Source organism: Ctenocephalides felis, unplaced genomic scaffold (genome assembly GCF_003426905.1).
Source record: "Ctenocephalides felis isolate EL2017-DRISC unplaced genomic scaffold, ASM342690v1 CF-g0.4_SCAFFOLD_03553, whole genome shotgun sequence".
Lineage (NCBI taxonomy): Eukaryota > Metazoa > Arthropoda > Insecta > Siphonaptera > Pulicidae > Ctenocephalides > Ctenocephalides felis.
Window position 1 is genome coordinate 10,110 of NW_020539707.1, and position 16,773 is coordinate 26,882.

At 33.8% G+C, this 16,773-nt stretch overlaps 2 protein-coding genes and 1 long non-coding RNA gene across 3 annotated transcripts; 2 read left to right on the top strand and 1 right to left on the bottom strand.

Moving 5' to 3' along the window:
- The first annotated feature begins 262 nt into the window (after positions 1-262).
- Positions 263-1,252, top strand: LOC113382668. Its single transcript, XM_026620907.1, has one exon. It carries the CDS (start codon positions 263-265, stop codon positions 1,250-1,252), a length of 990 nt encoding a protein of 329 aa, XP_026476692.1.
- Positions 1,253-1,352: 100 nt separating this feature from the next.
- On the top strand, positions 1,353-2,030 carry LOC113382669. The gene is made up of 3 exons (XM_026620908.1): positions 1,353-1,552; positions 1,621-1,673; positions 1,729-2,030. Exons 1-3 carry the CDS (start codon positions 1,353-1,355, stop codon positions 2,028-2,030), a joined length of 555 nt encoding a protein of 184 aa, XP_026476693.1.
- Positions 2,031-5,940: 3,910 nt separating this feature from the next.
- On the bottom strand, positions 5,941-9,263 carry LOC113382666. Its single transcript, XR_003367676.1, has 3 exons — positions 9,122-9,263; positions 8,647-8,762; positions 5,941-6,067 (listed from the first exon to the last, which is right to left on the bottom strand). It is a non-coding gene; the product is annotated as an uncharacterized LOC113382666 (long non-coding RNA).
- Positions 9,264-16,773: the final 7,510 nt, after the last annotated feature.

The following is a 16,773-nucleotide window of genomic DNA, read 5'->3' on the forward strand; positions in this document are numbered from 1 at the left end:
TTTAGTATAGTATAACTGGCTGGTATAATGGCGGATGCGGATTCATTGGAAGGCACCTATAAAATGATCAAGGCTTTATTTGATGCCATCAACAAATATGTTACTGGATTCCAGGAGGGCGACAATGTAAAGGCTCTCTCTGTTCGGAAGCAGAAGCTTGTTGAACGTATCCACAACTGGGATGAGGTGTACGTCCAGCGAAAGCATGTCTCCAGGTGTGTACACTAATGAGTACCTTAAATACTCGGAATTATACTTTGATATGATAGCTGAGATAGAATCAATTATTGACTCCCATCAAAAATCCGAAAAATCAAAAAATAGCGTGAAATTGCCAGATATTGTATTACCAAAATTTAATGGCGAGTATAGTGAGTGGACAGCCTTTATTGACATTTTTAATTCATTGATTCATAATAATTCAAAATTAGCGCCAGTGCAGAAATTGCACTATTTAAAAGGTGCTCTCACCTTATCAGCTTCAGAATTAATATCTAGTATAAGTGTCACAAATGAAAATTATGCAGTAGCATATGATCTTGTAATTAAAACTTACAATAATCAATTTTTAATTGTCAATGCTCACTTGCAGAGCATTGATAGCATACCTGTAATACAAAAGGGCAGTCATGAGAGGTTGAGAGCTCTTTTAAATAGTGCAAGACAACAAATTCAGTCATTGAAAGCCTTCTTTGAGCCTGCAGCACATTGGGACATTATCTTATTGCATATGTTGTGTAGGAAGCTTGACAGTGGGACAAAAGTGGCTTGGAATCTGTCTCGGGCGTCAGAGCAGTTACCTTCTTTAGTGGAGTTCTTCACATTTCTTGAACTCCGGGTAACAGCCTTGGAGAATTCGTGTAGCACAGACAGCAAACCAACCACCAAGTCTGTTCATACAATTGTTAAGAAACCTACACAACTGTGTAGTTATTGCAAAAATGAAGACCATGTGCTGTATAAATGCTCTACTTTTAAGGCACTGGATGTAAAGGCATGTAAGTTTTTTATTAATAAAAATTCGATTTGCTCTCGTTGTTTGGCTTCTCGACATAATGTTGCTAAATGTAAATTTAGATATGATTGTTCAAAGTGCAAAGAATCGCATAATACTTTGCTACATGAAGAACCTGAGCCAATGCCCAGCACTTCAAGTAGTACTGTATGCATGGCAAATAATACGGGGATGCAAACATCCCCGGTTATCTACGGTTTCTCTCATTGTTATGGGCACCGACGGAACCCAACATAAGGTGCGAGCGTTGTTGAGTGGGTCACAAATCAACTTAATAACTTCCTCGTTGTTAGCAAAATTGAAATGCCCGGTTAGTTCATCTCTGCATAAATTGAGTATGTTACAGGGGCAGACTGTTTTGTGTGACAAGGCTGTTAAGTTGACAATAAGATCTAGATTAGGGTCCTTTGCTCGTACTATTAATTTTGTAGCTGTTGACAGGATCACCCAGTCTCTGCCTTCTGCGTTTATAGATTATGATAACTGGAAGATTCCAGATAATGTTGATTTAGCGGACCCAATGTTCAATGTTCCAGGGTCAGTTGACATGTTGATAGGGGTGGAGTTATATTTCGAAGTGCTACAGCAAGGTTGCATTCGTTTAGGGAACCACCTACCTATCCTAAGAAAGAGCTGCTTTGGTTGGCTGATCTCAGGGGTATATACTTCAAAAACTCAGGAAAATGTGCATGTTTGATTTATTTCTAATGAAGACCTGCATAACAGTCTGACCAGGTTTTGGCAGTTGGAGGAGGTATCCTCTAACTATACAATGACCGGGTCTGACAAGTTATGTGAGGATCATTTCCTCTCTAATGTTTCACGGCTTGAAAATGGTCAATTTGAAGTAGCTCTACCCTTTGTAGATGGCAAAATTGAAAAACTAGGATCATCGTATTTAGGTGCAAAACATAGGTTTTTGAATTTAGAGAGGCGATTTTCTAAAGATAGTATTTTGTTTGCAGCATATTCACGGTTTGTGAATGAATACATTGAACTAGGGCACGCTGAGTAGATATCACTTACTCAGGATGAAGTAATTCAAAATAATTTATATTTCTTGCCACATCACCCTGTTGTGAAGGATAATAACTTCAATAAGATTAGAGTAGTTTTTGATGCTTCGGCGAAATCTTCCTCTGGTGTCTCGTTGAATAATATTCTTCACACTGGCCCTAAATTGCAGCAGGATTTGTTTTCTATCTTAGTTCGATTCAGGTGCCATCAGTTTGTTTTTGTGCCAGACATTGTGAAAATGTATCGCCAAATAAAAGTTAAGGATACTGATCAGTTATATCAGTTGATCTTATGGAGGGGGTCACCCCAGGAAACCTTAAAGATTTTCAAACTCACCACGGTAACATATAGCACAGCTAGTGCTCCGTACCTGGCAATGCGCTGTTTGAAGATGCTGGCGCAAAATTATGCGTTAACATTTTCACAGGCAGCACAAGTGCTAGATACGGACTGCTATGTTGATGATATCATTACAGGTGCTGATACTGCTGATGAGTTGGTTAAGATACAAAGGGAAGTTGTACAATTGTTAGATGAAAGGGGGGTTCTCCTTACATAAATGGTCAAGTAACTGTCGTGAAGTTTTACAAACTATCCGAAAGGAAAGTCAAAGCTCTGCTATGGCCTTGTTTTCTGAAGCAGACACTGTTAAAACCTTAGGGCTTGCGTGGAATCATTCACAGGATGTTTTTAAAATAGCGCATATTAAGGTGTTGACACAAAACGATCTGTATTATCAACAATTGCACAGATTTATGACCCAATTGGGCTCATATCTCCAATATCTGTAACTGCAAAGTTGATAATGCAGGAGTTGTGGAGGCAAAACCTTGGTTGGGACGAGACTTTGTCGCGAGAGTTACAAGATAGGTGGAATGTTTTTAAAGTTCATCTCTCTGATCTAGAGAATCTCAGTATTCCCCGAAATATTTTTAAGTCAATTCCGGTGACAATTCAATGTCACGGATTTTCAGACGCCTCATTGTATGCATATGGTGCCTGCATTTATCTAAGGGCAACATACGCAGATGGCACCTTGTCATCAAGGTTACTTTGTTCGAAATCGAAAGTAGCCCCATTAAAAAATGTGACGTTGCCTCGGCTAGAATTATCTGCGGCTTTGCTCTTAGCAAAGTTATTTAGGCAGATGATGACGATCACAAAAATCCCAATTAAGGAGTCGTTTCGGAGGAATTTATATATTGGGCATTGTTAATTTATTTACAATGCATAATGAAAAGTTTTGCTGTTGTTCGGACGACTAAGTACACAATGGAGGTTCCTTCCAAATGGTTGATAGTGGAAAATAATGATTCTGAAAATATAACTGAAGTGTGGTGGCCCCCTGCCTGTATGAAATATCGCATTTCGTCTTTAGCTGCGAAGCAAACGTCAGTGAACAAGTCGGAGTGGATTAGAAGAAAAATAACTTTTGTCGGGTTATATGGTGGGAAATAACTTAAATATGAAGTATTGAAATGTTGGAAGCTTTATTGACTTCGATATTTGTTCTAGGCACATATATGTCAGCAAGGAAGCACGCAGATGATTCGGAATATGCCTCGCAAGAGGAATTAGGCAAGGGGCATAGGAAAAGAAAGGCTGCAGTCATACCTGAATCAGAAAGCGACACTTCGGATGGTGAAGGTAATAAATTACTGCAATTTCAAAATATATTTTATATAATATTTTTAATTATTATAATGTACAGATGCAGCTGTAGCAGGGCTTCCTGACCTCGTTGACTGGAAGCTATTGAGGTCCAATTCCGGCCTTAGCGTAAGAGTTATAAAAAAAAAAAATCGTGATCATATAAAATATTATATATTTTCAAACAAATTTGTTCTTAATGCAGCTACTACGGGCGGATGTGTGGCTGAATCTCAATCGCATGGAGTTGCTGAAGCTCAATCGCATGGAATGGAAGATGGTCCAATGCATGGAGTGGAGGCTCTCCCAAGCAGAGGACGGGAAGCTGCTTGCAATTGCATTTTTTTAAAAGAAGTACAGATGCTCAAAGAGCGTTTCTTGATTATTGAATGTGAGTAAAATGTGACTCATTGTTTATAATGTTTTCCTAACATCTATTTCTGTTACAGCTCTCCTTAGAGTTGCCTTGCCAGGCGTTGACTGCAAAATGGCTAGCATGAATAAAATAATGCAGGATTGGGACAGACCAAGACAATCTGATTTATTTTGACATATAATTTTTATTTGATTTCAGCAACTCTTGATTTAAGTCTAAATCGTTTGATAATCTTGGAGAAGGCCAGCGACCAAAAAAGCAATTCGATCCACCGTACATTGCACAAAAAGGAAACAAATATTTCCGATACTTTATTCCCTTTGAAGACTACTGTAAATGATGTCGAAGTGGTGGAAAAAAATGGGCGATAAAAATGGGAAAAAATGGAATCTGATCTGGTATAAAACATATGAAATTATTTAAAAAGAAAAAATTAAATTTTATAAACGCATTTTTTAAATTACAGGCTGATTTTGTTGCATGAGTGTGATCATGCCATAAATGTTTTAAGAAAAATGTTCACAGATGAATTAGCTATGAAATATTCAGGGCTAAGAAGAAAAAGTAACTCCATTACCAATAAAAGACTTGTCTTTCATAAATCTAACAATTATTAATCCATCACCAAATTGTTCCAAAACAGCAATATAAAACCTACTTTGCATAGCATGTCCTACATTGAAGGCTTATTTGGTTATTTTGCCAAACTACTCAAAGAAGAAGATATTTTTATTTCAGGAATAGCTTTTATATTCTTTTAAAGAAATGTTTTCAAAAATTAAATCCACCACCCCTCCTAAATTTAATACTAACATAGTTTATACAATCTCTTGCAAAAATTGTCAAAAACAATACATTGGCCAAACATCACAATATATCCATAAGAGAATTAGACAACACGAATTAAGGCGTCATTCATCATAAAAGCCAAAGTTTCCAAAGCACTCTTATCCAACATTCCGTTGAAAATTTACATATTTTTACCTTTGAACCCAATATTTTATATAGGGAGGATTGTACTTTTAAAAGACTTTTCTGATAGCAGTTTAATCTTTTTGAAGTTGAAGCAACGGAAATATATTTTTTAGTGGGGGAGTTTTTACTAAATTAACTCACACATATACTGCACAGTATTCTGTGACAGCATCAGGTAAACTGCTTCCTAAAGTGTTTTTATGTTTGCGTGAGCCAGCGGGCGAATTTGGCCAAACAGTACCGTCAAAAATGGAAAAAACATGCCTGAACTGGGAAACGTTTTTTTAACCGCTTCTAAAAGTGGAAAATTAACAAAAGGACATTTTGTGTCATACATAAACAATGTTCTAGGGCCCTATGTGGAAAATAACAAGTTTTTGCTGATAATTGACTCATGGGGTGGTCAGACAGACAGCTTTATTCAATAATAATTTTACGAACGAGGATGGAGAAAATACAAAATTGTTATCAAATCACGCAAATTGAAAGGGGATTGAATAGAAAGAAGACACAGTGAAAATACATTCTTTAATACATCACCAATTATCCGCTGTTGTATTTAAAAAAATGATCAGATACGCATGGTTTGTGAGCAAATTAGGAAGCACTAGATATGCTTTCCAGGATCTGTAGGTAGAGCCAAATGTTTATGTAATGCTGCAGAATTTTTAAAGCGTGCTCACTGCAATATATTTTTATGTTTTTCATGCTTTTATGATAAAAATCATCCAGCAAATTGTAAGCCTTGAAATTTTTATTTTATATTATTATTTATCTGTGTTTTATATTATTTTAGTTTAAATACATATAATTTATAAAACAAATGTATTATTTTAATATGCAATACAAATATATTTATTTTCATAATGATTTCATAAAAATCTACCATTTATAAATTTCACATAGTTTCGCACTTACAATATTACTTAATACTACAAAAACCACCACACTAGATAAAAAAAGTACTCTGAAGGAAAGCTGGTGAAAGAAGTATTTCCACCTCGAGTATCTGTTCCTTTACGCGGTGTTGAAAACTATAGAAGATTTAAACATAGATTAGTATAATCGGCTCGTTCATGAAAAAATGAAGTGATGGCTGTGTAAGTGTTCTCTTTTATCTTATTGTTATCGAGGAGCAAGATTCATTTTCCTTAGGCTAGGATAAATTCTGTGAGCCATGGCCATCGAAATTTTATAATTCGCATATTGTATTATCAACTGCACAAATAATGATTCGGTCTTTATTTTACATACAGAATTTCTGCAAGTCAAAGAGTAGGAGTATTGAATCTGTAATTAATGCTTTTTTGAATTCCAGAGATCCCATTGACCCAATTAATTTGCATAGTCAAATTAATTAAGTCATAGTCAATTTATTAAAACTAGATGATCGTTTGTATTTGACCAGTGCCGCAGAAAATGAGAAGAATTAATGGCAAGGATTCAAGGAGAGCTACTATCTTACAACTATTTGAATTAAGAAGTAACTTTTTAAATCGTATTATAAATGTTTTTTTTTTTCAATAAATATAGGTTTTGTTGTAAAGCAAGAAATTGAGTCAGATAATATAACCATTAAAAACGAGGATATTCAGCAAGCCGAAAGAGCGGAAGACAACGACAATGATTTACTAAAAGTTGATAAGATGTATGTATTTCGCAAATATGTTCTTAAACGGTTATTCATACTGATTAGTTTTTGGTAAAGTTCGGCCGCATCGTTTTTTCGTAATTACTCGAACCCAAGGCTATAGAAGTATTGAATTTATAATCAATGCCTGTTTTTTAATAACAGAGATCCTATTGACCAAGCAAAGGTAAATATGCAGTATGGATGTGAACTCGAATCCAAGGCTATAATAGGAATATAATGGAAATATAGAGTTAAGCAATAGGCATTTGTATTTTACGCAAAAGGAAACATAGATGTGTGAGTGCTCTATGAATGTGATTCATTTGTTTGGTCACCGGAGTATATGCTTTGTTTTACTGCATAAAAATAATAGTGCTTGCAACTTAACAAACAGTATGTTTGGGAATTTATTGTATTTTTATATGCAAGGATGAAGAGTTTCTCCAAAATCTCATACCAAAACTGAAATGTATTTAGTAATAATGCAATATGGTATTATGTATCTGCTAAAAATGAAATGCTCTCAATATTTTTTCCTTCAGAATAATTAAAGTACATGCAAGATTAAGTATTGATTATTGATTTTCACGTATAAAATGATTTTCAACTATTATATGAAAAATTAATACACAGTTAAACTACTATACAAGCTACATACTTGCATTATTTCACATACTTTAGTTTTTGAATGTAAATTTGTTCCACTGAATTAGGCTTAAAGACGAAAACTCATGGATTCTAAAATGAATTTTTCAAGTAAATTCATGATTGTATTAATGATATGCCCTAGCTATAGATATATGATTAAATGTATGTAAATGCTTTCATTGATCGCTTAAATAGCAAATAGCAATTTGTATTGAATTTGAAATTGATGCTATTTCCATCATAGTTAATATAAAAAATCTACTATATAAGATCCCAAGCTCAGCTAATAATGGTTCATAAGTTCCATGCTGGTGGCAAACAGCAAGTATTAAGTATCAAGTTCAAATTCGATATTTTTTCTTTTGAAACATTTAAAGAAATCATTACTATAAACTTATTACATTGAGTATCTTTTAACACACTTCAATTTAAATTCCTTAATCAATTCAGGACTTTTCATCTAATCATAACAATTGAAAACAATGTAAAACTCGATATATATTTATATATATATATATATATATATATATATATATATACACATATATACCCACATTCATACATATACATATGCCAAAATTTATTGGGATACTTTAGTAATGAATAAGTACAATATTCTATCACAACTTCCGATAAATTCTATAGCAGCGAGCAAATTTTTTCCAAAAGAATTATTACAGTGCAAAAGTATATCTTGAAGTGGGAATATGTTACTATATCAGAAATTTGAAACATTATGAGAATTTTACATAGTAAGTCAAGTTTTTGTTAATATTAATTTTAGGAGGTGACCAGAAAGCAGAGTACCGTCTAAGTATAGTAGAGACTATGTGAAGAAAAAAATTATGAAGTTAATCATGTGAGGTTTACTTTTGAACATAAGAAAATAAAAAATAGTTGCAAAATTAAAAATTGAGGATAGTAAAATGACAAACAAATAAGAGAACTAGACCAAGGACCATAAACAATGCTACATAAGTTTAATCTGTTCCATAGAAAGTTAATAACAAATTTAATAATTGAAATTATCGACAGCGTGTCATCAACAACCATATTTGCTAGCAATTATAAAATTTGTGAATCGTAAACTAACAGCTAAACTCATAATTATACAGACAACATTTGCTGATAACTGTTAATAAATATATAGACATACTTTTTACTTGTAGGTTCGGACAATAAAAGCAGATCAAATGTCTAGAATTTCATTCATGAAATTCTGGAAACATGTGCATTTAAGTGTTTCGTAAAACAATTTTGCTATTACTAAGCATTTTTGATAATACTAATCAGGATTATATCCAACGCAATAAATAACTTGCAAGTACTTACTTGCTAAAAATTATTACTCAGTGTACCTTGCATGGCTATAAAATGTAGGATGATTTTGTTCGGCAAAACATTCACATGGCTCTCCATTATGTTGGATAAAATTTCTTCACCGACACCTGAAAGTTAAGAATATTATACTAATTCATATATAGAAATAAAATATTTTAAAATAGTCTCAAAAGGAAAAAAAATTAATGTCAACTACAGTGTTAAAATAGAATATGCATTAGTTATAGCGTTTCTATGAAATTGGAAATGATATCAATAAATAAAGTAAGTGCGTATGTACATAATAATCATAAATAAAACAAACATTGTGTTTTATATTAAATCAACCGCGTGTTGCAACAAAAGCGTGGAAAGCACCAACATTTTTAACGAATATTTCACATTGAAAATCAAAGCGAATACGAAATAGAACGCTGTCAAAATTTTTGTTTCACGTCTTGAATTAACAATTCATCAAAATACTAACCAAAAATCTGCAAACAATTTTATCGCCAATTTATGCCATTTGATTATTTGTCCACCAAAGCACTAATTTTAAATAAAATAGAAAAAAAAACACCAAAACACAAATACGTTCAAACTAATGCGCAGCACGAACACGAAGCAACATAATGGATTACTGATCACACAGAACACGTGACTTGAACACGACCACAGATTAATAGATGCACTCACTCGACTAGACGCAGGTCTGCCAACGGAAGCAAAATGTCAATGGCGCCAGATACAAGTTCATCTTTTGCGGAGTGAATGCTCGTATAGAAATCTCTCCTTGCATTATATTGAGCTTGGCTAATATAATATGTCAACAATTGTAAATCTGTAGATAGTTTTTATATTAAAATAAATTATATTTTTTTATTCTTAGTATTGTTGTTATTGATATGTAATTATAATTTTACAAGTAACACAAAAATATTGAATGAACAATAATCTTAACTAGTGCTTGAAGTCAAATTGCTGGAACTTTCCGGATCAAATATTACTTTTTTTTTTTAATTTTAACATTTTCTTAAAAAATCATAAAAATCAGTTTTTGATTTTTTTTATATTCTTATGTTTTTTCGAAAACTAACTTTTTTTATAGCAATCGTACTACGCCGATGTTACTTAGACAAAATATTTAAGCGCGTTGGCGCCGCGTCGCAGCCTATATTGGTATGCAACCCATAAAAATGTAAACAAAATTTGAAACTATTATGAAAATCTCTAAAAAGTATCTGATATAGATGACTCTCAAAGCAAGGACTCGAATTATCAGATGAAAAGAGCTCAATAGGAGTTTTTTCAAGGCGAAGAAAGCCTTTTTTTTAATTTTAACATTTTCTTAAAATTTCATAAAAATCAGTTTTTGATTTTTTTTATATTCTTATGTTTTTTCGAAAACTAACTTTTTTTATAGCAATCGTACTACGCCGATGTTACTTAGACAAAATATTTAAGCGCGTTGGCGCCGCGTCGCAGCCTATACATTGGTATGCAACCCATAAAAATGTAAACAAAATTTGAAACTATTATGAAAATCTCTAAAAAGTATCTGATATAGATGACTCTCAAAGCAAGGACTCGAATTATCAGATGAAAAGAGCTCAATAGGAGTTTTTTCAAGGCGAAGAAAGCTAGAGGAATCACTAACGACTGAATATCACAGAATTAAAATACAAGAAACCTTTAAATTCTTGGGTGTCACTTTCTACAGAAGATTATCTTTTAAAGCACATATAGATCAGGTCATCAAAAAAGTTGAAACAAAAAATATTTTGCGAATATAGGTAATAGATTTGTTAATATAGCATAGTAGAGAGCTCACCCTACAACAGCTCTAAACTTATACAAAACATTAATTAGACCACCATTCGATTTTAGAAGTCTAGTTTTCAATAATTCCTCACATTGCAGGAAGCTAGGCAAAATCCAATACAAATGTTTGAGATTATGTATAGATGCAATGATCTCCACACCTACAAACTATAGGCGTTTATATTAGCAGATGGGTCAAAACTTAAAAAATAAACCTGCCTGTGCAATATTTTTTGAAAAACAAATATCAGAATAGGATATTAGCTCCCAGACTTTGTTTCAGTTTGGCCAGCAGAGTTAATAGCCATAAAAAAAGCAATCGAATTCGTCGAAAGTATCAAATTCACTAAAGCGGGTATTGTCACTGATAGCAAAAGCTGCTTAGACAAACTGAAAAATCTATTTTCACAAATTGAACATTACAATATGAAGTCTACAATAACTAGACTTATATACTATACTAAATAAATCTGTTGGAGCACGGTCATATGGTTAAATTATTATGAATAAGATCCCAGCTTGGTATTAGAAGCAACAAAAAAGCGTACACTATAGCAAAATGGGTGGAACAATAATCCACGCAGCCACAGTGAATAACTACTATATGATTAATTTTGAACAAAAAATATTTGACAAATAGCAAGAAGAATGGAATAGTTCGTCGGAGACAAGGGGACCATATCGCTGTAAAAGAAATCATGGTTCCGGAAATTTGTAAATGGAAACAGAAGTACAATCGTATCATTAACGAGATTGAGATTTAACGATGGCAACTTACCCGCACATCTGAAAAGGCTAGGAGTAAAAGTATCAGAATCGTGTCAATATGGAGCACCAATTGGATCAACTGAACACATAATACTAGAATGCAGTCTATTTGAGGAAAAAATGACAAAATTGTTAGAGGAACTGCACCCCACAAAAACGCTAATCAAGCCCTTCAATTTGTCATCATTATTACAGAATTTAAATTGTTATCCTCACATATTTAGGTTTATTAATGAAAGTAAAGTAAAGATATAAGTGAATAATATTATATGTATGTGACTTGTGTCTAAACTAACTTCGGTTAAAGTAAAACAATTACCACATGACATTGTAATTTCAGCCGAGGCATAATTTGAAAAATCATCATTTTCAAGAATTTTTCGAAACTGTGCGTAATACCAATACTTACTGGGAATTTTATCGAAGTATTATTGAAAAAAAAAGTTACCTTAAAAGTCAATTTACATACTCCAAGTTGAACAATGATATTGAACTTGATAATTTTTAACAAATCATGAAAATGCGGTCAAATCCTTAACAACAAACATAAAAATAGTAGTTAAAAATAAAATTTCCACTATTAGTCTTAAAATTAAAAGATTGATAGCAGCAAAGCGGTAAACAAAAATAAGATGGCAAACTTCACATTATTCACCTGATAAAAAATTCTTAATGACTTAAGTAATACATCAAAACTCAAAATTAAAAAATGGAATGAAAATAGCTCTAATAATTATAAAAAAACTTAACAGATTTGATAACTATGTGTGAAAGCATTGAAAGATACTGAAATCAATATCTTTATCGGATTATTCATATTGTTATAAAATTATAAGAAGGTTATGGAAAGTTTGTCTTGAAAAAGTTTTATGTAAATTTAAATATACTTAAATTTTGAAATATTTCGAAAAATTAAAATTTTAAAAAAATTAGAGCAAATCTTGAATTTTTTTGAAAATATTTAGTTTTTAGAAAAATTCGAGTTTGAACATTTTTAATTAAAACAATTTTTTGAAAATTTTGAAATTTTTGAAAACTTACAAGAAAAAACGAGAACAGAAGTTGTTCTGAAATCTGTTTCCGACATTGCTAGGCAAATGGTTATACAAAGAAATTTGTTAAGGATACTGCCGTTGTGAATAGCTGGCATAAGTGGGAAATGTGGCTGGCAAGGTCGTAAATTATAGTATATATTATCGATGCTAGGATAAAGTGTGGCATGCACTAGCCAAGAAATCTGGCGTCGTGTGCAACGGGTTTAACCTATAAATAATATTGTTTAGCGTTTGTTATTTTTTATATTCCCTCATCGATCATAGTAGTCCCCACTTATGATAGGTAAATTACTTTTTGTCTACACTAGAATTTATCGAAAAACTAGTGGTGCATGGCATTGTACCTTAAGGCAAATTGCTAGAACTTGCCGTACCGTAATTAGTAGATTAGTTTTTGTAACGCTAATAGGCTGAATCAACACATAAAAGATCTAGCAGTTTTTCTTGCTAAAAAGCAAAATTGGTTTTTCACTGGTGAGTGCAATGCATTTTACTAAGTACTCAAATTTATATATACCTCACTAACTGTCTTTATCAGATCCCTCATCCAGATGTAGTACCCCTATAGACACAGCCATATTAATGCAATTCGGTCCTTCCGATATCAATTAGGAGAAGCTTTTTTTTTTTCACAGTCTTCGTTCAGACTTCGAACGATTCACATCGCTCAGCCGATACCAGTCATTTACATAACAAGTGATAGTGTAAACAATAGTGTTTTCTACCTGTGTCAGTACCTGCGACAGTGCCCGCATTGCGTAGTTTATACAGCCAATCACGTGTCCCCATTGCGGGGGACATGGCGTTGTTTATAAACACAGTGACATTTATAATTATAATATTATTTTCATCGTGTCAAATAAATGTTATTCAACCAGTGAATTTTTCAAAGTTTTAAATCATGAATAATACTTCTGAAAATTTTATCACTAAATCACAACAAATTCTTCAAGATGATTCTACAACTAACGCAGAATTTGTCGAAACGCATATTCTACCACAAATGAATCAACAGCGAACTTCTTCGCAAACGTCAGAAGATATCGAAATGCTTCCAAGTGACAATAATCTGCAATCGCACAAACCATATCCAGTAACTTTCAGGGACATGCGTTTCAACGCGCAATATCAAGAGTGGAAACTGGCCATGAGTAAAAAAAGACAGCAAAATGAACCTGCACAAACCGCTAATGTCACAAAAAAGGCAACCACAAAAAATTATTGGTTAGATCCGATACCAACCAAGAACTATTATAATGTATTACAATCAGTTGCTCCGGAAAACGACAAAATGGACGAACAGCCTTCAACTTCAGCGCCTCCAGTGGAAAAAGTTGTAACTCCGCCACCGATTTTTGTGCATGGGGTCAATGATATAAAACCTCTAATAGAACTGCTAGAAAATAATGTTCAGAAACTCTATTCATACAAGACCGTTGGTTTGAAGGAAGTTAAAATTAATACTAAGGATTCCCACACATACAATACTGTCCTCAAATTATTGAAAGACAAAGGTACTCAACTTCACTCATACCAGGAAAAAACAAAAAGGGCATTTAAAATTGTAATCAAAAATCTTCACCACAGTACAGACATCGAAATCTTGTCAAAAGAAATCTCAGATCTTGGGCATAAGGTCATACGAATTTACAACCTAAGACAGCGTACTACTAAACTTCCGCTAAACATATTCGTTGTTGAACTGCAGCAAGACAAAAATAATAATAAAATATACGCAACTGAATTTTTATATAAAACAAAAGTTATAATCGAACCCATGCGCCATTCTCGAGAAGTTCCTCAATGCAGCAGGTGCCAATGTCTAGGACATACTAGAAACTATTGTACAAAAGATCCACGTTGCGTAAAATGTGCCGGTAATCATTTCACTTCAGATTGCTCATGGAAGGACCCAATTAACAGTAACGTAAGATGTGCATTGTGCGATTCAAACCATCCAGCTAATTATAAAGGGTGCCCAATATATCAAGCAGAAAAGCATCGGCGATTCCCACCACTAAGAACAAAAGAAATCTCACAACAACCTACTACAAGTAGCAGACCATCACTAATACGGCCAAATGTTTCCTTTTCTCAAATAGTTAACAACCAACAAAACGCAAATAATCACCAAAATCCTCAAGAACATGAATCATCTACAAACATCAATCAAACAAATGTAAGTTATCAAAATGACATACATGAATTAAAATCTATGATAAAGACCTTAGTAGACCAAATAGGCATCATGCTCAAACTTCTGACAACCGTTCTTCCCAATAACAAATAATGGACACAAATTTTAAAATTTGCACATGGAACGCCAATGGTTTAATACAGCACTTACAAGAAGTTAAACATTTCATTATACAACACAACATAGACATACTTCTCATTTCAGAGACACACTTCACAAGCAGAAGTTATATAAAGATACCTCAATATTCCATCTATAATACAAATCACCCTGACGATAAAGCTCACGGTGGGACAGCAATAATAATAAAATCAAATATAAATCACCACATCATGGAACCTTTTTGTGAACATTTTCTGCAAGCTACAAACATTTCCGTACAATTTCTTCATAAATTTATAACTATATCATCAATCTATTGCCCCCCCAGACACACAATCCTGAAAAGCCAATTTGAGTCATTTTTCAACGCGCTGGGCAACACATTTATTGTTGGAGGCGACTTCAATTCCAAGCACACGTACTGGGGATCAAGGCTCATAAACCCCAGAGGACGCGAACTTTACAATACGGTTGCATCACTCAGTCTACTACCCATATCTACTGGCGAGCCAACCTACTGGCCATCTGATCTTCAAAGAATACCAGATTTGCTGGATTTCTACATCACCAGAGGTTTTCCAAGAAATTCGCTGAAATCTTCGACATGTCTGGACTTAAACTCCGACCACTCTCCCGTTTTCTTGAATATACTCAATCATAAACCCATCAACAATCTAAATAAATACTTGACTACTAAGTTTACATGCTGGAACAAATTTAGAGAGTATTTAGACAACAATCTAAATTGCAACATACCATTAAAATCTGAGAGTGACCTCAACGCTGCTGTTGACCTGCTAACAACATCTCTTCAACGATCTGCTCTAATTTCAACTCCCACGCCGAACAATAATTACAACATTGATTATCCAATACAAATAAAAGAAAAAGTGGCTATTAAAAGAAGACTTCGGAAACAATGGCAACTCACAAGATCACCGATGGACAAATCAAAATTAAACAAAGCTTGCAAAGAACTAAAAACCTGTCTTCGAGAACACAACAACAAGATCTTTGAAACCAAACTGAAAAATCTATCAGCTACTTCAGACACAAACTACTCACTCTGGAAAGTCACCAGAAATTTTAATCAACCAATTATTCCTGTTCCAGCTATTAAAAAAGGAAACAACACATGGGTCAAAAATGAACAGGATAAAGTCAACTCGTTTGCCAACTTTTTCGAACAAATTTTTCACCCTCTGCCGCAGCAATGCAGCACCCAAGAAGAAGAGTTTATTCACAATAATCTAAAAGATTCTCCAACATACGGCGACCATTCAGACACTCGTTTTACTCTTTCTGAAGTAGCACTTGAAATAACGAAGTCAAAATCAGGCAAAGCCCCTGGGCATGATCAAATCACGATACATATGCTGAAACAACTCCCACAAAAAGCCTTGAGTATTCTAACCATTCTGTTCAACTCCATTATCAGACTAAAAGTATTTCCGTGTGCCTGGAAAATTGCAAAAATAATTTTAATACCAAAACCTGGTAAAGATCCCACTCTGATGGAATCCTACAGGCCAATTAGCTTACTACCCATCTTGTCTAAAATTTTTAAAAAATTACTGCTTAAGAAGATCCATGCAATTTTGAGTGACAAGAACACAATTCCGCAATATCAATTCGGCTTTAGGAAACTCCACTCAACAATCGAACAAACTCACAGAGTAGTCCAGGAAATCAACTCATCTTTACAAGAAAAAAAATATTGCTCAGCCGCATTTCTAGATGTCTCACAGGCTTTTGATAAGGTGTGGCACACCGGTCTCCTCTACAAGATAAAAACAAACCTTCCAGCTAATTTATACCGACTACTTCAATCATACCTGGCAAACCGACAGTTTTTTATTAATATATCACATTGCAACTCTCCTCTGAAGCAAATAAACTCAGGCGTACCACAAGGAAGCGTTTTGGGTCCCACATTATTTTTATTATTTACTTCAGACATGCCTACCACAGCTGACACCAACATCGCCACTTTTGCAGATGATATCTGTATTCTATCGAAACACGAATGCCCTACAGCTGCGTCTAACGCCCTGCAACAGCATCTAAATTTAGTAGAAATGTGGCACAAATTTTGGCAACTTGAAATTAACAATCGAAAATCATCTCACATCACCTTCGCGTTAAGAAGGGAAACATGTCCGCCCGTCTCTATCAATGGGGCTCAACTACCTCAGG